The 24344-nt window shown below is 39.8% G+C and overlaps 1 protein-coding gene across 1 annotated transcript in view; it reads right to left on the minus strand.

Annotated features, from left to right (window-relative positions):
* Positions 1 to 24344, minus strand: part of LOC134538138 (homeobox protein caupolican-like) — a 146846-nt gene that overhangs the window by 15981 nt on the left and 106521 nt on the right. The window contains exon 4 of the mRNA XM_063379178.1: positions 2098 to 2441. Within this exon, the coding sequence (XP_063235248.1) occupies positions 2098 to 2441 (344 nt within the window). The remainder of the gene's footprint in view (positions 1 to 2097; positions 2442 to 24344) is intronic.

Raw genomic sequence — 24344 nt, forward strand, 5'->3', positions numbered from 1 at the left:
CAGAAGCAATTAAGTGCGTGTTAACCAGCTACGGAAACTCAGAAAAGGATCTTCTAGTGAGTGACTATGACACAACAGTAAGTTGAACAAAAAAATTAGAATCATAAATATTTTATCGACTATTTTACAACTGGCACATAACTAGAAGCGACAACATACGACACAGAAACACAAAATTATATTTTAATACAATGGCATACTTAAGGGAAAAAATATTCCAAATAAAAAAAATTATGACATGAAAATAACGTAAAACCACGGGTTGTGAAGAAGGGGGTAGGAGGTGGTGAAACCGTACTATTTCTACATTATGTTTAGTTTCCAATAATTCTAAACGAAAGTATTAAAATCTCGGTAACTCTACTATAAGAGCACGTATCTGCTGAAGCAAACCGTGTTTTGTGCCGTCAAAGCAATAATGCATTTCCAGTTTCGAGGGCGGGACTTGACTATTCATCCACGATTCCAGAGAGGAAAAAGAGGGGGGGGAAAGGGGGAGGGGAGATATAGACGCTTGTATTTCATCATATCGACGCATAGGGAGTGGGAAGGGATAAGGGGGAAGGGGATTGCAGCATTTTTCTCCCTCCCGCGGCGCGCCGCGGTCGTATTTTCGCCCCGAGGTCATTAGTCTTGGTTGTGCGCACTGAGTTATGTGCGGCTCGCGACAAGGAAACGTGAGCGGGGAAGAGGGTCATGAAGGAAGGGGGAGGGGGGGAGAGAGAGATTAACCCACGTGACGTCACCCCACGCTGAGAGCAGCGTCGTCCGCCACGTCATGTCACTCTCGGCGCCGGGCGCTTAGACGCCAGCCCCCTGTAAAGTCGGTTTACGGACGATAATTTTACGTGACAACGTCATAAGAAAACAATGATGAAACAATGCATACTTTTTAATTTAAAATATTATTTACAGTTATTTGCAAATTTAAATAGTTTGTTTGAATATAATCACGAACAGCTAGTTAAAAAGCCCGCCTTAACCTGTTTGATATTACAGAATATTTTCTCGGCACGGCGGTTTGGCCGGTTCTTGCACGCTCGGCTCAGGCGGAACGTGACACTTTTTTCGTGCGTGCAGCGAGCGTTCATCGATTTGTAAGACGTTATCACGTCAAAAAAAAAAAAAAGAAAAAAGAAGGCGTACGTGTGTTTTAAACTAAATTTCTGGACGCGGATTACACGAAGTTTCAGCATTCTATAATATCAAACAGGTTAGAGGCGGGCTTTTTAAATAATTTGTTCGTGATTATATTGAAACAAATTATTTAAATTAAAATTTGCAAAAAACTGTGAATAATATTTGAAAATCAAAAAGTATGCAAATTTTCATCAATGTTTTCTTTTGACGTTATCGCGTAAAATTATCGTCCTTAAACCGACTTTACAGACAAACCCCCCCTCCTTTTTTTTTAAAAGAATTCTATGTTAAAGTTTGTGTCCGAGGTTAGATGTTACACATGACTAGAGACCGGAAAAAAATTCGCGAATTCGTTTCGCGATGGGCTAAAATACAAATAGTTAATACCTCGGTGCTGCCTCTGCAATTGGTTCACAACTCACCCGGATGACTCTGGGGCCAATGAAGAAACACCCGACCAGAGCTTTATAAGAATCACAGGCTGATGCTACGCTGGGACGTCTCCACAAGACAAGCAAGCAGCCAATGAGTGGGTGTGGCATTTGACCGAGTGTACGTAGAACTATGGGTAGGGACCGGAAAAATTCGCGGGTTCAATGACCTGCAGGATGAACTCCATAGTTCTACGTACACTCGGTCAAATGTCGCCCACTCATTTGCTGCTGTGTTTTGAGACGTCCCAACGTAGCAGCCTGTGATTCGATACAGCTTTGGTCGGGTGTTTCTAATTGGCCCAGAGTCATCCAGGTGAGTTGTGAACCAATAGCAGAGGCAGCACTGAGGTATAACGATTTGTATTTTAGCCTATCGCGAAATGATTTCGCGAATTGTTCCGGTCTCTAACTATGTGGAGTTCATCCTGCAGGTCATCGAACCAGCGAATTTTTTTCCTGTCCCTACACGTGACCGGCGAGTACTACGGCACCTGTGGCCAGCAGACACCCCTGCGTCACTGACCTTTGTCGTCCCTCATCCTGGAGTCCTTGATCTTGTCGCCGCCCATCAGCAGGTCGTCCTTGTCCTTGTCGTCGCCGTCAGACACGACCGCCTCGTCGTCGTCGTCCGTCTTGTTCTTCGGCTCCCACGTCATCTTGTTCTCCTTCTTGAGGCGGCGGCGCGCGTTCGCGAACCACGTGGACACCTGCGTCAGCGTCATCTTGGTGATGATGGCCAGCATGATCTTCTCGCCCTTGGTGGGGTAGGGGTTCTTCTTGTGCTCGTTGAGCCACGCCTTGAGGGTCGCCGTCGACTCCCGGGTGGCGTTCTTGCGCCGCGCCGCCAGGTCGTAGCCGGCGCCGTACCTGCGGACACACGGCGAGACACGCCTCGCCTTCACGTCGCCACACACATCTCGCCTTCACGTCGCCACACACATCTCGCTTTCACGTCGCCACACACACACACGAGTACAAACAACGTGTGCAAGAGTACACTTGCGGACTTCCAACGAAGCCACCCGCATCTTTGTACTTTTACAAAAGAGTCATCTGGTTATTCTTGCATACTTGACGAGGCCAGACCGACACACACACACACACACACACACACACACACACATACACACACCGGAGGACTTGGAAGAGGTCCTCGGATTACCAAAAGTCCTCGGATCCACGTTGGAATTTCATGCGCAAGTCCTCAGATGATACCCTATGTCCACACACACACACACACACACACACACACAAACACACAGAGAGAGAGAGAGAAAGAGAGAGAGAGTGAGACAAGTATAACAAAGTGTGCACTTGCGGACTTTCAACGAAGCCACCCGCATCTTCGTACTTTTACAAAGGAGTCATATAGAAACCAGTTTGGCTATGGTTATTTTTGCATACCTGAAATACGTTTCTACAATATTATACTGTTTATAAAGCTTGGTTATTTTTTAATACTGTTAATACTGGAAAGCTATTCAGGGAACGGTTTACAAATAACATTTAACTATTTGTAGGTACTGGGACAACACACAGCATAAATGCCCCGAGTAAGGATACGAGCACTATTATGTGGTGACACAAGTTTTTTCCACTTAAATGTACAAATTTACAAATATCTGTAAATTTAAATGAATATTTTGTCCCGTTTAGAAAAATAAAATTACATAGTATAAACTACCATTCCGAACTCTTGTTTTTTTTCCCCCGGCATAAATGTGTTTTTTTTTTTTGCATGAGGCTTAACCAGATTATGAAAGTTTTTCTTACATACCAGACGATTCTCGTTTGTTTGGTGTGAACTTTGTACTCGTTCATCTGGATGCGATCGCAGGAAGCCCTGGTTAGAAATGACAGACCAACTGTACATATGCTGGAGGGCCTCGGTACCTCACCCGACCACTGGACTAGGGGAACGTATCACACCTAGTCGGGCGGTTTACAGCTCTTTCGGGTGCACCCGGTCTTAAAAGACCGGGTGCACCCGAACACAGCGGTGCCTTTCAAGGTCCTTCCATTACCATAGGTCTGATCCACTCACTATGGGGCCCTTTGGGACCGAGACGCCGGGGCTCGGCAGTCGAACCCCCCAGAAAGGTTTCAATCGCATCTGCTGTTGCCCGCAGATTCAGCCAATCCATCATTTCTGGTCCCATACATGCAATTGAGGATGCACTGCGGCAGGGTTACGCCCGGCATGGCCCTCTACAGTTAAGGCGATGCTATAACCAGAGGTTGAGGCTACCCATTCCAACATAGTCACCACGATTCACCCCCAGCAGCGGTGCCTACGTGGAGGCAGAGGATTGCCACTTGGTGCGGAGAGGGTATATATTCGCATCCTTGCACCCATTCCGTGAACCTGTTGGATCATGTCTCGGATACTAGAGCCGGCAACAGCTCAGTCATCTCAGGGGACAATCACCTTCCCAGCAGGGTCAGAATGCACTCCCGCCCAGGCTATTATATTTCGACCTTACGGCCAGCATTTCTCAACGTTTCCCTCCCAATATGCGCCCTTGAAGGGTAGTGTGGGAGTATCTTCCAGTTCAGTTTTAAAATCATCCCAGAGCTTTTTAACAATACAGAACTGTTAGGGATCGCTCCCTGATTGTTGATCGGGAAGGTGTTAGAGCTTCGGCAATGACCAGCGGCTGGGGCCACCAACCCAGCATATGTAGTCACCGCCTCAGCCTTGTAACCTCACTCAGCTGACCAGACAGTTGGCTGTGTCCTGAGCACTAAGACTTTATCAGCACTGCTGGCGCCTACCCCGATCTCCCACATCACACTGGGAAACTCTCAAAAACACCCTGTGAACCCGTGGTCCGGTGGAGGTCCTGTCCAAACCTCTGCCAGCTGTCCGGGCTAGTACCGCTCACCACGTCGACTCCGCATCGGGCTAGGGAATTAACAGGCTATGTACAGGTGTGGAATATTCAACACCTGAACATCTTTTTTGTTGTTGTTGTGTTGTGATACCGGTGTCGGTGATGAACTGGAGGGGGCGGAACTGTGGCGTCCAAGTGACTGGACCCTGGGTCGCCTCTGGGAACTAGCGCGTTGGAACTCGTCGAGGAGAAAGGGAATGAGAGGAAGGGGTGGAGTGGTAGGGGGGAGAGACACGTGCTGGAGCAAGAGTGCTGTGCCCCCTCCACCTCCCTCCTCCCCACAGGCACTACTGCTCCCAGCAGCCAGCCACTCTCAGAGCTGTGGTCCAGGGCGCCGGGAAGCTGCAGCACCCTCCCCGCGCAACAACGGCGCAAGTGGCTTCGCCACTCGGGACCCACCGTCATGCCGTTAAGGAGGAAGTATCCTCCATTAAATTATTTGCTCTTCGAACATTTCGCGATTTTTTTTGCACGTGATTTTAAGCGAATTCTTAATATAACCATATTTGATGGTTTATAAAAGGCTTCTTTCTACTACTACACCAACATTTATATTTGGTTTTTGATGAACTTAAAAGGACAAATATTTATAAGTCCTTTTATGAACTTGTGTTGTATGGTTTTGGATTAACCATGTGTACGTAGGTTTAATCTTAAAACTCTTTATTTTAACAATATCATTCATAATTCAATCAAAATAAGCTTTTCCCAAAACAATTATTAGGGTTTCGAGAAAACCTTATTTTTTATCATTTAATGAATTATATACTAAAAATAAATAGTTTGAATATGAAGGCAAAATTCGAACGTGTTAATACAAAACTATATACCACACGATTTCATGTTTTACGTATAGGCTACGATTGAGATAAAATTTTGCGTTAAAACGAGGGAAGCATCATCATCGAAAGGGCGAAATTTCATCAAGAATAATTAAATTATGCTTTAGGGTTGGTTTTATCGAAATCTCACTTAGACAGTGTCCTTCCTCGTGTTTCGAAAGTCAAGTGTGCAAAATTTCATCGAGATCGGAAAAAAAAAACTGTAAATTTGTGTTAGGAATAAAAAACGGAATCTCAAGGCAATGTTCAGGAATTTTTTCGAATCTATTTTTATCTTTTAATCTTTGATGCTACATTACATCTCCACCTGCGTGACATCTAGTGCAAGGGCCACTCAAAATTCACAAGCATCACTCAAAGCTGACAAGGATCACTCAAAAACTGACCCCCTTTAATATGAATGAACTTGGAATGGGAGCTCACCTTACATTGATTGCATGCACTAGGTTGTGGTAAATGTGGTTTGATTGTTATACCTCCGGCTTCCATCATCGTAAAGAGATAAAATGGACATAAGTTTTTAAGTCTAATCATAAGCTTTTAAAAACAAAACGTTTCAAAAAAATCGGTCCAGTAAGTTTAGCGTAATGCTTGAACAAACACATTTCTATTTAGTTTCACAATAGCATAATTAAATACGGTTATATTTGGAAATTTATTTTAAATAATTTGCAAAAACACGAAATATTAGAAGCAACATAATACAGGACATCGTCTCACTCCTCATGCCGGTTGTTGAATTTCCTAAACTGAACAATTCTCGCGTGGATTTATTCCGATAGCTCTCTTCCACTTCATGTTTGGTCTCGAAACTTCTTCAGCAGATATTTCCTTGCACATTATACACAAGTGGTAAAAAGGTAGCACAGGTGGTCCATATTTATTCTCACTTGCGTTACTGTCTACAGCTCGGAAAATAACACTCAGTGACATATCAGGTGAGAAAGTAAAAACAAAAAAGCCAACAACAAATGCAAACGAGATATCGCAATAAGTTTGCAGGGAAATACTTTAATTAGTTGTAATGACTGTGCAGTGAAGTAAACAATCCTGTTTATAGATACCGAGTTTTGAAGCTGGAACACATGTTGGATTTATTTTTACTGCTTCCGGATATTTGTAAAAAAAAAAAAAAAAGTATTCCATAAACTTAAATATAGAAGTACATTTGTATGCATGACTCAGTTCTGGAGTGTAATTCGCCCAGCAAATATTTTAATTCCGAGCATGTTATTGATTTTTACAAATACAGATAACGTGTCCTTTTTATGTATACATGCATGTGTGGATATATGACGCAAAAAATTTAACAGCAAGAAAAAATTTTCAATGCTTATTAAATATAAAAAATCCGCGAAAATTGCAATACATGAAAAAATAATATCATAAAAAGGAATAATTTAACATGGAGGATGAATTTTTAGTTTTATACTAATTACAGATTTTTTAACAGATGGAAAAAAGTGTTAATTAAATGGGACTACACGTGTTGTTTTATAACAACCAACCCGAGCCGTGGGAATAAAGGACATGAGCTTGTCAGTGACTGATGCGTGAGATGAAAAAAAATTGTTAACAGCCCCTTGCGGACTCTTGCCTTAGCATTTTTCCAATCGTGTATAAGGCGTAGCATGTGTCTAGTGTGAAACCTAGCAACAGAACGTAACATTCAATGATTATTTTAGTAAAACATCTCCCTATTGGATGTACCATACTTACTCTTAGACCATTTCTCTGAGATTTCCCTGTCTCCATCAATCAATCAAGCAAAATAATGTACACATATCAAACTACAAATAATTATCGAAACACATTTCAACCACACCTAGCATGTCAAACAGGCCATAAAGTCTTTTCCCGCACATAACACTGTTTGCACTCTGTGTCATTTCCATCAAAGCTATGCGATCAACACTACCAGTATGTTATGTGAAACAACTAAATTTGATAAAACTTCGTATCACAAGGGTGAATAACTGTCGGCATTTGATCGTGCTTCGAATTATTAAATTATTACACAGTCCACTCAATGATTGCTCTCTTTCAAAACAGATGGGTTTTCAACAGCACATAATTTTGTGATTAAAATACAGACTGTTTTTAAGACATTAAAGGAACAAACTAGTACTGAAAATTAATAATCATGCGTGGTAACTAATATTTAGTCAATTTATTTTGTTTTCCAGTTTTTCAAGACACCTTCTGAATTCCCTGAGCCTTTCCTGTTTTCAAGATTTTCCGTCTGCGGGAACCCTGCCCATAAAACAAAAACATAGCATTTCCTTGTCAACGTTTAAAAATTTTGTTTTAGAACAATTTTTTCGGACGATAAAAAACAAAATAATTGTACAATATTGAATATTTCACGTTACAAAAACTATGCTACTAGATAATTCTCAAGACATAATTACAATTTCTCTTAGCTAAATTTACTATGCAACATAGATTTTGTAATTCTTGAAGCGTATTTAACGTATCAAGTTTGTGCCTCGAAAATCTAAAGTTTCGTTTCCATGGATTTATCCTTGCAATCCTTTTAATGCTCGAAATTTCGGATCTTCTTTGTTCAGAGGGAAAGTGTTACGCAATGTTAATGTGTGTTTGTTAAGTCTAAATGATACTTTAACTGAACTTTGAAAAAATTTGCCGAAAGTCTGAACACTTTTCAAAGCGCCCGGTAGGAAAATCTAAACATTAAATTTGAAAATAGATCATCACAGTCATCAAACTATTTCAAGTGTTATAACGTTACGATCAGAAGATTCTATATCTGTTTCAACAGAATTTTTTTCAGTAAAAATATTTTATCTTTTAACATTAAAAAAACTGGCATCGTTAAGATATAAATTAAGAGATTTTCAAAGACCATAACAGTGACTATAGACAGTATTATAACAGTTAAGTCATTCCCAAAAACAAGTTTAGTACTAAACGCAAATGACTTCACAGGGGTAAAACAAATTGCAGAAGCAAGTAAAATTTTAATTTAGGCATTCAAATAAATTGTGCTAAATTTAATGTTTACGATATAAAATTGTTATGGCAAAAAATATAAAGGTTGAAACATAATAGCGCATTTCTGTTCCTATCTCTACTCATTAAAGCATTTTTTGTTTCGATGAATGGCACTCAAGACAGCATGTTCATTTAATTTTTTTTAAATTTATATCGGCTTTTATTTTGCTAACGACCTAGTTAAAATAAGTCATCTGCCTTTTATACAGAACTTTTTGGTACTTTTACAAAAGATTCCTTCGTTAACTAATAGCCAAGACATAGTTTGTAATATGTATCTACTACCAGAAAAAGAATTGTAAATGTTACATCACATTGGCATGGTTATACTTTCATCAATAAAGTACGTTTTTTGGAACAATAAGTACTCAATACATCTTGTGGCGCTTACGAAAATTTATTAACAATGGAAAATATAATCGAATGCTCGAAAATAGTACTTTATTTTGTTGTATTATGCTTATTATGACGCGCAGTTTCTACCGGAAAGCTATTCAGAGAACGGTTTTCAAATAACTTTAACTGATGTAGGTACCGGGACGAGTACACTCCACTTGCCCTAAAGTCATTCGACCAAAAATGAATTTCGGCTGAATGCCTGTTAGGTCGAATGACTTTTAGGTCAAGTGACTTTTTAGGTCAAGTGACGTTTAGGCGATATGACTTTTAGGTCAAATGACGCGCACCGACCGGGACAACACAGAGCATTTGCCTAGAATTACTACAAACATTTTTGATCTTAGCTCTTGGCGTACGACATTTATTAGGAGCAATTTCGTGAAAATGGAACGTAAGTCGACAAACGTAAACGTGACACAAAGATGGCGTACCCACGTGGCGGACGCACAAACCCCACAAAGGATCGCCTTCGTAAACATTACGGTACACATAACCAAAAACGTGTTGGTGTGCCGAAACGAAACTGTACGATAGTGAAACTACCTTGGAATAAATTTGGTAAAGATTTAAAAAATACGTAAGAAATCTCTCGATGCAGCAGTGGTAGAACGCTCGGTTGTTGTGTTCAAGGTGGTAATTCTTGACGTGGTACAAACAACAAAAATGGAAAAAAATTTTTTTTTGTAACGGCACAGCTGATTTTACGTGATTACTAGAGACCTGTAAAATTCGCGATTTCAAATCCCTAAAGGATTGACTCCATGATCCTCTACGCACTCGTGCAAATTACATCTGCTGATTGGTTACCGAATCGTAACACCTGTTGACTGGAATGATCGTGATTCGCTAATTCTTCTGTTTTAAAGATTTTTCAATGGCCCAGAGTCCTTCAGATAAACTGTGGCCCAATCACTGAAGCAAAATAATGTCAAAAGTATTTGGACTCTATCCTATCGCGAAATTAATCCGCGAATTTCACAGGTCTCTAGTGATTACTTAAGTACCGATAAAAAAAATCGATGGTGTGGCCCATGAGTTGATTTCTCCAACGCCGGACGAGATAAAAGTCCGGGTGTAGCAGGCGGATACTTCGCTACTGAACTGAAGCCGTGGAAGCCAGAATCTCTCTCTCTATCTCTCTCTCTTTCTCTTTCCCGAATCGATTACTTTAAAGCGGCGATCCGCAAACCGCGAGCCGAGGCTTCCGAGAGTGCCTGGGATGAAGATGGCCGCCTTATCCCCCCCCCCTCTCGCTTTTTCCCAACCGTTGCCTACCCCCCTCCCTAAAGACCAACCTTCCCACCCGCGCGGGAGACAAAGTGTTCCCGCTCCGCATCCTTAATTCGCCCACTTCTCTAATCAAACAGCCGCGGGGGCCCACCGCCAGGGGCGCTGCCGGGCTAAAGATAGACCTCGCCCGTCGCCGACTGCCCGGTGTGGACCCGAGCGGTCTTTCACACCGACCCGATAGACAGCGCCCACTGTAGCTAGCTGGTTAGCTTGTGCATTCGTAGAGAGCGTTGATACTTATCCTATATGTAGTTACGCTCATCACTGACTTGATGATGGCGTAAAGCTTGTAGGCTGTATGATTTCCATTGCTCTTCGCCGACCTGTTCCTCCTAGCATTGCTGCCGAGTCCGTGGCGAAATTCTGTTTTCATGCGCTTACAGCGTAACGTTTTCATCGCTCTTTGCTAACCTGTAGGCCTACCTCCTAGCATTGTTGCCGAGTCCGTGGCGAAATTCTGTTTTCATGCGCTTACAGCGTAACGTTTTCATCGCTCTTTGCTAACCTGTTCCTCCTAGCATTGCTGCAGAGTCCGTGGCGAAATTCTGTTTTCATGCGCTTACAGCGCAACGTTTTCATCGCTCTTTGCTAACCTGTACCTCCTAGCATTGCTGCCGAGTCCGTGGCGAAATTCTGTTTTCATGCGCTTACAGCGTAACGTTTTCATTGCTCTTTGCTAACCTGTTCCTCCTAGCATTGCTGCCGAGTCCGTGGCGAAATTCTGTTTTCATGCGCTTACAGCGCAACGTTTTCATCGCTCTTTGCTAACCTGTAGGCCTACCTCCTAGCATTGTTGCCGAGTCCGTGGTGAAATTCTGTTTTCATGCGCTTACAGCGTAACGTTTTCATCGCTCTTTGTTAACCTGTACCTCCTAGCATTGCTGCCGAGTCCGTGGCGAAATTCTGTTTTCATGCGCTTACAGCGCAACGTTTTCATCGCTCTTTGCTAACCTGTAGGCCTACCTCCTAGCATTGTTGCCGAGTCCGTGGCGAAATTCTGTTTTCATGCGCTTACAGCGTAACGTTTTCATCGCTCTTTGCTAACCTGTTCCTCCTAGCATTGCTGCAGAGTCCGTGGCGAAATTCTGTTTTCATGCGCTTACAGCGCAACGTTTTCATCGCTCTTTGCTAACCTGTACCTCCTAGCATTGCTGCCGAGTCCGTGGCGAAATTCTGTTTTCATGCGCTTACAGCGCAACGTTTTCATCGCTGTTTGCTAACCTGTAGGCCTACCTCCTAGCATTGTTGCCGAGTCCGTGGCGAAATTCTGTTTTCATGCGCTTACAGCGCAACGTTTTCATCGCTCTTTGCTAACCTGTAGGCCTACCTCCTAGCATTGTTGCCGAGTCCGTGGTGAAATTCTGTTTTCATGCGCTTACAGCGTAACGTTTTCATCGCTCTTTGTTAACCTGTACCTCCTAGCATTGCTGCCGAGTCCGTGGCGAAATTCTGTTTTCATGCGCTTACAGCGCAACGTTTTCATCGCTCTTTGCTAACCTGTAGGCCTACCTCCTAGCATTGTTATCGAGTCCGTGGTGAAATTCTGTTTTCATGCGCTTACAGCGTAACGTTTTCATCGCTCTTTGCTAACCTGTAGGCCTACCTCCTAGCATTGTTGCCGAGTCCGTGGTGAAATTCTGTTTTCATGCGCTTACAGCGTAACGTTTTCATCGCTCTTTGCTAACCTGTACCTCCTAGCATTGCTGCCGAGTCCGTGGCGAAATTCTGTTTTCATGTGCTTACAGTGTAACGTTTTCATTGCTCTTTGCTAACCTGTTCCTCCTAGCATTGCTGCAGAGACCGTGGCGAAATTCTGTTCCCACGCGCTTTCCCACGCGCTTTTACAGCGTAACATTTTCATTGCTCTTTGGCTTGATGTAGGTTTTTGGACATACGCCATTGCTTAGCACATGTATGTCTGCAGAAGAAAACTAAAAAAAAAACACAAATTAAGCAAAAATTGCTGTTGTCAGGATTTAACGCCACACAATATTCCACAACAGGAATATGGTCAACAAACAAGGAAAAAAACAAAGAAAAATGGACTAACAGAACGAAAAAAAAAAACCCACAAATGATGACAGCACAAAAATTCCGAACCCAAAAAAATTCAAAACAACAGTTGAAACGAGACAAAAAACACAGCAAAACGAAAAGACGAAACAATCACAATAGTTTTTCAAAAAAACAAAAAACATGAGTCGCACCTGTGTTTCCGTACCGTGTGCGTCTCTGCCTGAGGACGGGAGCAGATAGCAGTTCCCGAAACGTCGCTTGTTTCTGTTTTAGAAAACTGTTGTGTTTGTTTCGTCTTTTCGTTTGGTCGTGTTTTGGTCTCGTTTTGACTGTTGTGCTGAATTTTTTGGGTTCAATATTTTTTTGTGCTGTTATCATTTGTGAGGGTTTTTTCGTTTCTCTTTTTGTCGGAATTAAAATATATGATATAAATAGGAAATAGTAGCAAAAAAACATAATTTATTAATTAATATTGTCGTTGGCTGGATGTGGTTTTTTTTTATATTTATGTGTTACCAGCAGATAGCTTCTATATTAACTATAAAAATGAAATTATTAGGTATAATATAGTCCATAATGTAAAGAAGAACTGTTTTAATACGAAAACTTTGCTTTCGCTTGCCGGGATTCTCAAACTCGTGTCTACGCGCCCGTGGAGACGTCGGTGGCAACACGGCTCACTGCACGTATAGCTCGTGAATGCTATCCTTGCCACCTGCCCGGTCGGTCGTCTGTGTTTTCCCCACGCTTCACGTGACGAGGTCGCGTGAACGCATGGGGTCCGTGGCTGAGGCTATATCATTTCCCCCTTCCCATCCCACCCCCACCCCCTTTTCAGGGGACAAACTGACCCCTTCCCCCGCCCAACCTATTCAAAGGGAAAAAAAAAAAAAAAAACATGAATATTTAGGAGCGGAAAGTCGGGGAGCTGCGAACTGCGACGCCTGTTGGAGAGCGATAATTAACGACGATGATAGCGCTACTCGAAACTCGAAAAAAAAAAAGGAGGAGAGGGGAAGAGAGTGGTTAAAAAAATATATTTCTAGTAGGAAGGGCAGCGCATCCGACGGAATCGCGCCGAACTTCTGCGGTCTCGCTTCGACGCCGCGAAAATTGCGTTTATATTTCCTACCTTCTTCGTAGCAACCCCCCCCCCCCTCCCCCCTTCCTAACAGCAACTCCGGACACTCGCAATTACACGCAGGCAATGGTAAGTACACCCTGCCGCCTGTAATGGTCACGCGATCTTCCGACTGCAGAGCCCCGCTGTCCAATTTGTAGAACTCGCAATATTTCAAGGAACAAATGGTTCATTCGCCGATCCGCAGGCATACTCCCTTGGAGAGATTCGATATTACGTGGTTTCGCGAAGATCACACAAACATGATATCGTGATGTCTAGAGACCAGAAAAATTTGCGAATTCATTTCGCGATAGGCTAAAATACAAATCGTTGTACCTCAGTGCTGCCTCTGCTATTGGTTCACAACTCACCTGGATCACTCTGGGCCAATGAGAAACACGCGACCAAAGATTTATCGAATCACAGGCTGCTACGCTGGAACGTCTCACAAGACAGCAGCCAATGAGTGGGTGGCATTTGACCGAGTGTACGTAGAACTATGGAGTTAATCCTGCAGGTCATTGAACCCGCGAATTTTTCCGGTCCCTAGCTGATGTCACAATCACCCAATGATTGTCTTCCTCATTTATTAGCTTCAGGAGCTGACTTGTCAGCCGGGATTGTGTGACGAAAGATCAATCACACACCACCAAGTCCCCATGCGCTGAAATTTTTTGTTTTTGTTTTGTATATATAACAGAAATATTCATGTGAAATTACATATGTTTGTAGATTTGTGCATCTACATGAACATTACTGTACCTACCACAGTGTTCGCAGTAATATACTTGTTTCGTATTTTCACACGCATATTTATGCTTTTGTGTTGTCCCAGTACCTCCAATAGTTAAAAAAGTTTATTTGTGAACCGTTCCCTGAATAGATTTCCAGTATTAGCTGCTCACTTGACAGGCACGATACAACAAAATAAAGTCAAATGGTTGAATATTCCATTATCTTAGTCCGTGGTTAAAATAAAGTACCTTTGCTTTAATAAAACATCAGTAAATAAAAAAAATGTAATTATTCGCCAATTTTCGTAAGAAATAATTAGTATATTCTAGAGTCTTGCGTAGCCAGGACTTCTCCCAACCCAGTAGCTAGAGACCTGCAAAATTCGCGGATTCAATGACCTCCAGGACATACTCTACTACACTCTACACACTCGGGCAAATGTCACCTGTTCATTGGCTGCTGACTAGTGAGTCGTCTCGACTGAGTGTCTGTGATTCGACACTTCTATGCGTGAGGGTCTCTAATTGGTCCTCATTACTCCAGATTAACAGTGAACCAATTGCAGAAGCAGCGCTAACGTATAATTATTTGAACTGTAGCATATCACGAAATGAATCCGCGAATTTTGCAGGTCTCTACCAATAGCCAATACACTAAGAATAAGGCAGGTTAGGAAAAGAAAAATCGCTTAACATGGGCCATGGGTCTTTTCCCTAGCGTTCCTGGTATGTTTAGTTGTGTTTCTGTTTCTGACTTGCCGTCCACCAGCTACTAACCCCACCCCCTACAAAGAAAATATGAAGCTGTAGTTTGTATTGCTAGTTACAAAAATATTATGATGCTATTTCGGAAGGGAGGGTGGAGACATTGATAAATTTCCCACCATAAAAAAAGTACATAAAATAAATTTATCATTCATGTCATGCGATCATAGAGGTGACTTTTAGCGGGCATTTGTTTTGTTGCTGATTTAGTTCTATGTTTTAAGAGGTCACCACAATTAAATTCGTGGATATATATAATATATATGAGCCGGTTAAAGCCAAAGTGGTGTAAGTCACTTTTTCTGTTATTCTGAGTTATATGTAGGAATGCACCCTACAACCTAAAAATGGTTTGTGGAAAGATGGTGTAAGTCATAGCTTTGTAAAATAACTCACAGATGGCAGCACACATATTACATGACAATGGATAAGTATTATTGTTTTCAGCCAAAGTGGTGTATGTCTGACTTACACCACTATGCTTTACAACAATATGTTTAGACATTTATTTTTTGTTAGTTGTGCTACAGACATGAAGTTATATGTTGAATGAGTGTAAGGTTTGTGTTTCGTAAACGATAATATGTGTGATTCAGACAAAGACGGGCTAAGTGAATCGGGATCAGAATATATACGATCTGAATCGTAGTCTTCAGAATCAGGTAAGTTTTAAAAATAATATTATTTTGTGTGTGTTTTTTAACACTAATAACATAATATGTTATTTCGCATTTTAGAGTAAATAGTGACTTTGTGAATTAAGTGTGGATTATTAGCAGTACTGTAAAGGGAATAAATTAATGTTGCTACGACCCAAGCATTTACTATAGAATGTTGCTATTTAATTTTGTTATGAAATGTTTTTTATTATTATTACAATAATTTTATAATGATTTTAATTTAATGTAATGTAAACTATTTTTGCTAATAATATTTTTAAAATATTCAAATATATTTAACTATGTACGTACCAAATATTTTTAGTACCTATGAATAACGTAATGAAACATGTGTTTAAGAGAACAAACAATTTCATACTCAACATTTGCATTTTGAATGATAATATTATGTTTCTAGAAGTATTAAGTTCCGGGTTAACGGTAAAATACGTAAAATATAACCCATTTTAACATTCGACTTCATGGCACAAAGGTATAGGGTCCGCTTGAGATTGCAATGGTTGCAGGTTCAATATCAACCACAATCTATATGTGCTTATTTTTTATTGTTATGTTTCTTAAGTGTAATATTACTTAAAATTTGAGAAATCTTTAATTTATGTGACAATGACACTAATTTCAAGTTTCAGAATTTTAAATTGAAGTAAGGCATATTGAACTTTGTTGAGAGGGATAAGTTAATGTGTATTTTATAAAGTGTATTTTTTTATAGATGTACGTAAGGAAACAACACCACTCGTAGAGGCTCTTGGTGATGCCATGGACATTACAGACGATGAAAGTGAAAAAGGAAGGACACCGCGAACACGAAAGAGGAAATGTTATCTAAGCAAGAAAGAGTATCGGAAAAAGAAAAGAAACTCTGGTAAGGCTTACAGAACTTTAAAAGGTAAAAAAGTAAGTGAGAAAATTTTCAGTAATGTAAATTGCCACTGTAGAATGAAGTGTTTTGACAAGGTAGATGAAGAAGATCGTAAGAAAACATTTGAAAACTTCTGGAATATTGGTGTATTTAGTTGCCAAAATGCTTTTCTGTGTGGGTTAATCAAACAAGAAAAGCCAAAGGTAAGACGTCCTACAGATAATTCAAGATAGGCAAAGATAGCGATTAACTAGTATCATATTCCAATTGGTGGAAACAGTGTCAAGGTTTGTAAAAAGTATTTTCTTGACACCTTTCAAATATCTGACTGGAGAACAATCTGGAGCAGACAAACGGGGAAGAGGTACTCCTGCTAATAAAATTCCTGAAGATAAAATAAATAAAATACGAGAACACATATCAAGTTTTCCAATGTATCAATCCAATTACACTAGAGCCCATAACCCAAACAGAAAATATTTGTCTTCAAATTTGAATATTCGCTTGATGTACAACCTGTATCAAGAAGATTGCAAAAAACAAAGCAATTATACCAGTAAAAGAAGTCATTTACCGTAGAACCTTCAATAGCGATTTCAATTTGCATTTCCATGTACCCAAAAAAGATACATGTGTAAAATGTGACCAGTACAAAATGCTCAAAACTGCTCCTGCTGTAGATAAAAACGAGAAAAGGAAGTTAGAAGTAGAACATGAACTTCATTTGCGGAAGGCAGAGACAGCACGGCAGTCTATGAAGCGTGAAAAAGAAAAAAGTGACCGTGATTCTCTTTACTATGTGTTTACTTTTGACTTGGAGAAAGCCCTTCCTTTTCCAACATTGACATGTTCAGTTGCCTATTACAAAAGGAATACGTATGTTTACAATCGTGGCTGTCACGAGCTATCTAGTGGTTTGGGTTTCATGTATGTATGGGATGAAACAACAGCTTCATGAGGTGCACAGGAAATTGGCTCCTGTGTTACAAAACACATTGATGCAAGGGCTGCAAAAAGTACCCATGTGGTTATGTACAGTGATGCATGCACCGGTCAGAACCGAAATATAAAACTTGCATTAATGTGCATGAAAGCCGTCCAGAGTGACAATAATTATGTCAATATCATCGACCATAAATTTATGGTGAGTGGCCATTCATTCTTGCCAAACGATTCAGATTTTGGTTCTGTAGAGGTTTATGCTAAGACGTGTACAATGTTTAGTCGAGAAGACTGGTACACAGCAATTGCAAAAGCAAGAAGAAATAAACCCTTTCATGTTACAGTCATGACCAGTGAAGATTTTATGTCAACAAAAAATCTTGAGCAAGCTGTTACAAACAGGAAAATCAATGAAAGGAAGCAGCCTCTGTCTTGGCTGAAAATGCAATGGATTCGTTCCACACGACACGAGCCATTTACTCTGTTTTACAAGGAAACCCTAAATGAAGATTACCCTTTTGAATCCATAAACCTAAAACCAGCAAAAGTTGGAAGGCCTATTTCAATTGGAGACATTCAATTGGATAAGTTGTACAAAGGTCCTCGACCTGTGACCGCAGAGAAGAAGAAAGACATGGTGGATCTTCTTCCATACATTCCACCAATTTATCACGACTACTTCAAGAACTTGAAAACATGTGGTATTTCCCAAGATAGTGGTCCAATGGAAATCATTGAGGAATTATAGTATGGAAAACTAAGAGTGTAAACATCATAGTGGGACATTTTAATATTTTTATCATCGCTATGTTCTTGAATATAGTCATAGTTAATATTGATTTAAAAATAGTTTAAACAGTTAGAAGGTTTTTATGTCTTTTTGTAATAATATTCATGTCTTTGCGATTCTCTTAGGTGTATTATAAAATCTTAAGACTAATGGTGCAAGACAATCTGGTAAACAAAGATTGTAAGACGAAGTTAGTTTTACGTTAGTGTAATAATAGTGGCTATAGAACTTTGGTAGTGCATATGATTATTATATTTATAAAAATTATAATTCCTACTAAATAACTTCTTATTAAATCATCGATAATACACTAATTATTATGGTGTTTTAGTAATAGAAAGGTCATGCACATTGATAACCTTTAAAAGTATTCCTGTAATCATTATAAACCAAAGTGGTGTAAGTCACTTCCATGCATTATTTAACAGATATTAAAATCGTCATTGTAGTTAAAAATGGCTGAAAAGTTACATCCATATATTATAGACATAAATATATAATATTTAAGTGGTACATTAGGTCATAGAATTTACAATAACCAATCTTATAAAACCTTATGTATCTCAAAACAGGTAAAATGTGACTTACACCACTTTGGCTTTAACCGGCTCATATATAAAAAGGATAATGAAGAAGAAGAAGTAACCATAGCTTTACCCGGGTTAACTTAACCCGATCCAAGTTTGATGCGCAAAGTCCGAATAATTTCTGAAATAAATTTGATCTCGGCGTTTACCCGTGTACACCCAAGGTCTACCCAAAGCCAACAGGGTAGTGTTAAAAAAACCAAATTATTGGTAACTTATATTTGATTTAATGAATTCAAGACCGACAATAATTGATACATTAACTAAACTAAACTATTTGAAGTATTTTGAGTGAGAAAATTAGTAATTAAATGTAATAAAATTTGTAATTATGACACTAGTTCACAAAATATTACTTATGTTGTTATTAATAACAAAGAAACTGTTTTTTTTTATCTGTGGAAGGTTCGAATTGCAGCAATTTCCTGCAGCTTTGCATTTACACTTCTTTGTGGCACCTTTTGTTTTATAATTACACCTTTAAGAGCCTTGATCACCTGAAAGCGACTGTTCATTTGCAAGTTGTCGTAAGCTTTTTCTTTCTCTCGGGCGATACATTTCCAATATAAATCGGTTTATGCTGACAAACAGAAAACTGGTTCCTTGAGAACATTTCCTCGATAGTTCCTTGTTCTTTAATTTTGATTGCAAATGCTGGATAGTGCTAAGCTAACCCGGGTGAAACTAGCATTACCCGTAATATTTATACACAATATATATTAGGTATATATTGGCTGTCCCATTACTACGCCAAGCTGATAACTTCTTATAGGCCAATTAATCACGGTTCTGACAAAAAAAAATTTCAAAGGTTTTTTTTTATCCCCGCCCAGCAAAACTTATAAGAAACATACTATTTTTTTTCTACGCAATCATAAATAGCCCTATTATCGATAACAATTCAAAATAATATCAAACATGATATACTTTAGTGGAGCAGGGAGGGGAAAATTCTTTGCACAACTTAAGCGGCAATAATTTTGATCGGATGAGTATGAATATTCACACTATAAAAAAACTTAGCCAACTTAACAAGTTATTTGCTTTTATTAGGCATGTTTACACGAATTATTTCTTTTTCTGAATATGTCTTCCAAATATTTTTCCCATAAAATTATATAATTTTAAATTATTAACAGGAAGGTTATTTAAGATTCCTTAGGAAAAAAACTTTTCGTCATTTTGGGTACAAGTCCAATTTTTTTAAATTTATTTTTTATATGTGGCTCGTTGGTGATTTTCTTAACCAATGACACTTTGGCACTTTCTTATGAGTGTTTCGTTGGCTTTAAAAAATTTGTGACAAATTTTTAGACTATACTAAAGCCAGCCTCACACGATAACTATTTCCTGAGCAGTTTTCATGGCTATTTTCTGTTAGTGCGTCTTTTCCCGTGCAGGTAACATTCCAGCACCCTTCCTAGCGATCTGGTACTGGGTATAAAAGTTTTCATACCCGAAGTCTTAGCCAAAACCGTAATAGAACGTGTTCTATTTTTAGCGCGCTTTTAAGAGCTTGAACTTTATGTACGTATGAATGGATTATGTAATAAAATCTTTCCATTCAATTTTTACCAACTTTTAGACGTACGAATGTATTGAAATTTTGCATACATACAAATAGCCTCTGACAATACAATATTCTGATAACTTAAGACCTTAGTGTTAAGGGGTAATGTGGGGTCAAAGGGTAAAAAAACACACTAATTTTGAGGTATGGGTAATAACCATGCCTTTTGCGTATCCATGAGGTCGGGGCATGGTGGGAATATGCCCCGGGGCCGATTGTGCCCCTAAGGGGTGAGGGGGTTAAAGACCCAAAATTTCGAAATTTTGAAAAATCAATGCTTTTTCGATTTGGAATGCATCCGATCTAAAAGGTCGGGTTATGATGGAAAATGTTCCCGGGGGAGGGAAGGGGTGTGTAAGGCCCTTAATTTTCGAAAATTTCAAAAACATATTAATTTTCTATGAGTTACTCGGTAATTGTGACATAGAACCAAAACTATAAAAAGCTTACAATTGTTACTGTTAAAAAAATTGATAACTTGTACATTCTCTTATGGGCATGCTGTATTTACACGCAAAACATTCCACTCCACGTTGTCACGTCTGTGACAACATCCGCGTACAAGCGAACGATTTTGTAGGTATATGTTGCATGTTCGGCTTCGCAATTGGATCGTTCAACGAATAGAGACGTCCTGCTTCGGTTTTTGTTGCGCGTAAATTGCCATCGCTCAAAAAAAAAATATACAGCGCTTTCTCCGTCGCACGCTTCTCATGCATAATGCAACGCAACGCATAATGGGGAAGTATATTTTTGCATACTAATGCGTTTGGCAAATGCATCGGTTGACGGTCACGACCAGTGGCATTGGATAAGATATCTGTGTCGGTAGGTAATTAACACGTAAATACAATGCGTGTGACAGTTGTTTTTTTCTTCCTTCCTTGTCGTGAACAGTACATATCGCATCAACAAGCATGACGTTAATTAAGGCCCCTGACGTCCCAACTACTTACTTCTTGTAAGCTGAGTTGTTCTTTTAATTAACCTTGTTGAATGCTCGACATTGTCAAACACTTTGCGAAACTTGCTATGAATGATTTATGAGCTATTCAAAGGCTTAACGTGATACCATCCTCAATTATTACTCTTCTATAAATATGCTTGAATAATTTATAATATAAGAATGTGTATCTGTTTGTACAATAATTTTATGAATTTTTTAAATTGTTTATTTGATAGTTTTGAGAATCTTGAAGGCCAATTTATATTTAGATAATTGTACGAACAAAGACTTTGTAATCGGGTGTTATACAGTTTGAACAAATTAAACGTTAATTGTGGCTTTTGCCTTTTTTTTAGGATTTTATTCGTATCTAAATAAAAAAGATTGGTTTCTCCGAAACTGATTAGAAATCTGAGAATCTCATTGTTTTGAGACAATAGAATTCATGAACGATATCATGAAAACCGGTTTAAACGAAAAAGGCTACCTACATATAAACAGTCGAATTCAAAAATATATAACATACAATTTCACGCTCTCTATTCATGGCCGGATTGAAACATAAACTGGCCTTTAAGGTTCTGAAAACTAAAGCATAACAATTCTTAAAAATAATTTATAAACTATTAACTTAAAGTCGCCAGCAAAAAAAATATAGATGCAAAATAATTAAGAGAACTACACCTTTAAGGTGCGTAAACGCTTTATTAATATGCCTATGTACACATAGACATATTTGCTCATATTCACAAAGTTTATTCGAACCGCACATTATAAATCAGGGTCTCTTCCATCAAAAACTTGTTTATTATTCAATATAATAACCAACATTCAGACACTGGTTATATCAGAGGAAAAAACATATTCCCTCCATTTCTTAATTTTATAAATTGTAATTATATTTTGATTTGTATTTAAGGAAGATTATTAATATTTTTATAGCGCCTTCATTATTCAGCTAGGAAAATATTACTCTGCTGATCTGCGAAAAAAAAAGATTATTTATACATGATCGAAATATTGAGAAGGAAAATCAAAACATGAACATATCTACTTTTGAAATGATGTGGTCTCCGTTTTGTTTTGCAACACTCCACGACATACGTTTTGTGAATAAGGGCGGTATTCCAAGACCTTCGGGCAAAGTCGCGAATAAACACTGCCGTAACCAACTCGCGGCCCGTATTCCAAAAAGTGTCCACTCCCAATCCCCGTTAGGTAACGAAAAAAATTGGTTGTCTGTAAAGTCGGTTTACGGACGATAGTTTAACATGACAACGTCATAACAAAACATTGATGAAATGATTGCATACTTTTATGAATAAAATTGAATCATTTTTATTTTAATAATAAAAGAATAAATACTTGAAATTATACTAGTAATCATTTTTTGAAAATGCAAGAATAATTAACCTTTATTGCCAAAATTGTTGTTGTAATAAGCAATGAAAACCACATTTACTTTTCACTTCACTTTATAAACAGTCGACGAAACAGTTCACGTGAAGATAACTTGTAATTAATTTTAAAAACTGGCGTTTAGCTATAAAGTTTAAAAATAATTATGAACAAGTTTTCATTTAATAAAATTTAAACAAATATCTATCATCAATTATATGAATCACCATAATTTTTTAGTCAATTGTAACATAACCTATTATTACTGCACTCGCCAACAGCGTAACGGGACACGGCGTAACGGAACAATGTGTGTAACGGGACACTTTCGTGCGTGCAGTTGGCGTTCATCGATTTATTAGACGTCAAAAAAGCCACCGGTTTAATAAACTGCGCCCTGCGCGAGGCTATAAAACTGGTTTCGTGCGAATTAAACTGTGTAATGTTAATGTTCTCGACTACTTTCACAAGTTGCGATTATTTCATTTTTTATGACCATTAAAGTGTACGAAATATATTCCGGGGTAGTTTCGCTATCATAAAGTTTACTTTTGCACACCAACACACTTGGTACGTCTCCCGATGATTAAAAAAATTACTATATACGAGTCAATGGTGCCATCACAGGGGACGCACCACAACGCCGAAATACCACAACGCCGAAATACACAAACGCCGAAAAATGTCATTGCAGGACTGCCACAAAGGTTAGGTTAGGATAGACTAGGTTAGACTAGGTTATGTTAGACTAGGTTAGGTTAGGCTAGGTTAGGATAGTCTAGGTTAAGTTAGGTTATATTACGCTAGGTTAGGTAAGGTTAGGTTTGATTGTGGTATTTCGGCGTTAAGGTACATTTAAGAAACACTAATTCATTCAGTTGTTATTTCGGCGTTGTGGTACACAGCATTTTCCTAGCTGTCGGTGTTGTCGTCAATTTTGACATTCGGCGTTATGGTATTTCGGCGTTGTGGTCAATTTTGACATTCAGCGTTAGGGTATTTCGGCGTTGTGGTAACGACCCGCATCACAGCCATCTGGACGAAACCAACGAAAAAGTGAGCTCTGCGCATGCGCGTAATTTCAGCGACCAGAAGGCGACGGATAGGACACCAAAAATGCGTTGACTAGTAATAAGGGACTGGGCAGTGTCCTATCGTGCACTAGGAATATGGTTTAGGGTACAGCTGTAGCATGTTCATATACCCTTGATTTTTTGTGTCTTGGATTACCTGGCCTAAAGCTTCTGGGAGGCATAAACGGAACGGCTCTTCGCCGTTCACCCGCGCGCTTTGGTGCGTCCGTGCAGGTGGCGTGAAGACGTCACGCGCAGTCTTCCCCCCTCCCCCCAAACCCCACCAACAGGCGCTACGGTGACGCCTCCAGCGCTGCCAACGCGACACTCTTTTGTTTCCCTCCCGATCGCTGTTTCCTTCCTACTCCACTGCGCACTCCCGGCGCTGAGCGAACCGACCCTTGTTTTTACTGCACGCGGAGGGGTGGGTTGTGGGGGGAGAAAGGCGCGTGGGTAATTTCACAGACTCTCAGGGGTTCCTGGGCGAGGTGCAATGGCGGCGCGCTATCGATTACACCCTCCCACACCCCTTACCACCCCACCATAGCACCGCCGCGCCGCCAGCCGAGGAATGAGACACGGCGCAGAAGAAACAAAAGATTTGTCTTCTTGCCAACTCGCCAGATTTCAAACCACCACCACAGTGGGTAAAAGGGGGGGGGGGGGAGTTGGATTGTTTGAGAGCGCGATATAATTTTCTAGGGGAAATGGGGCGGTACAAGGACCTCTCTCGCGTCGGCAGAGGGTCGCTGGTTCGATTCCCCCCCCCCCCCCCCGGCATCAGGAAGACGACCAAGAATTACGGTGGGTCGACAGTTCTCGAGTTATGTGAAGTTTTTGACGT

This window comes from Bacillus rossius, chromosome 13, assembly GCF_032445375.1.
Source record: "Bacillus rossius redtenbacheri isolate Brsri chromosome 13, Brsri_v3, whole genome shotgun sequence".
Lineage (NCBI taxonomy): Eukaryota > Metazoa > Arthropoda > Insecta > Phasmatodea > Bacillidae > Bacillus > Bacillus rossius.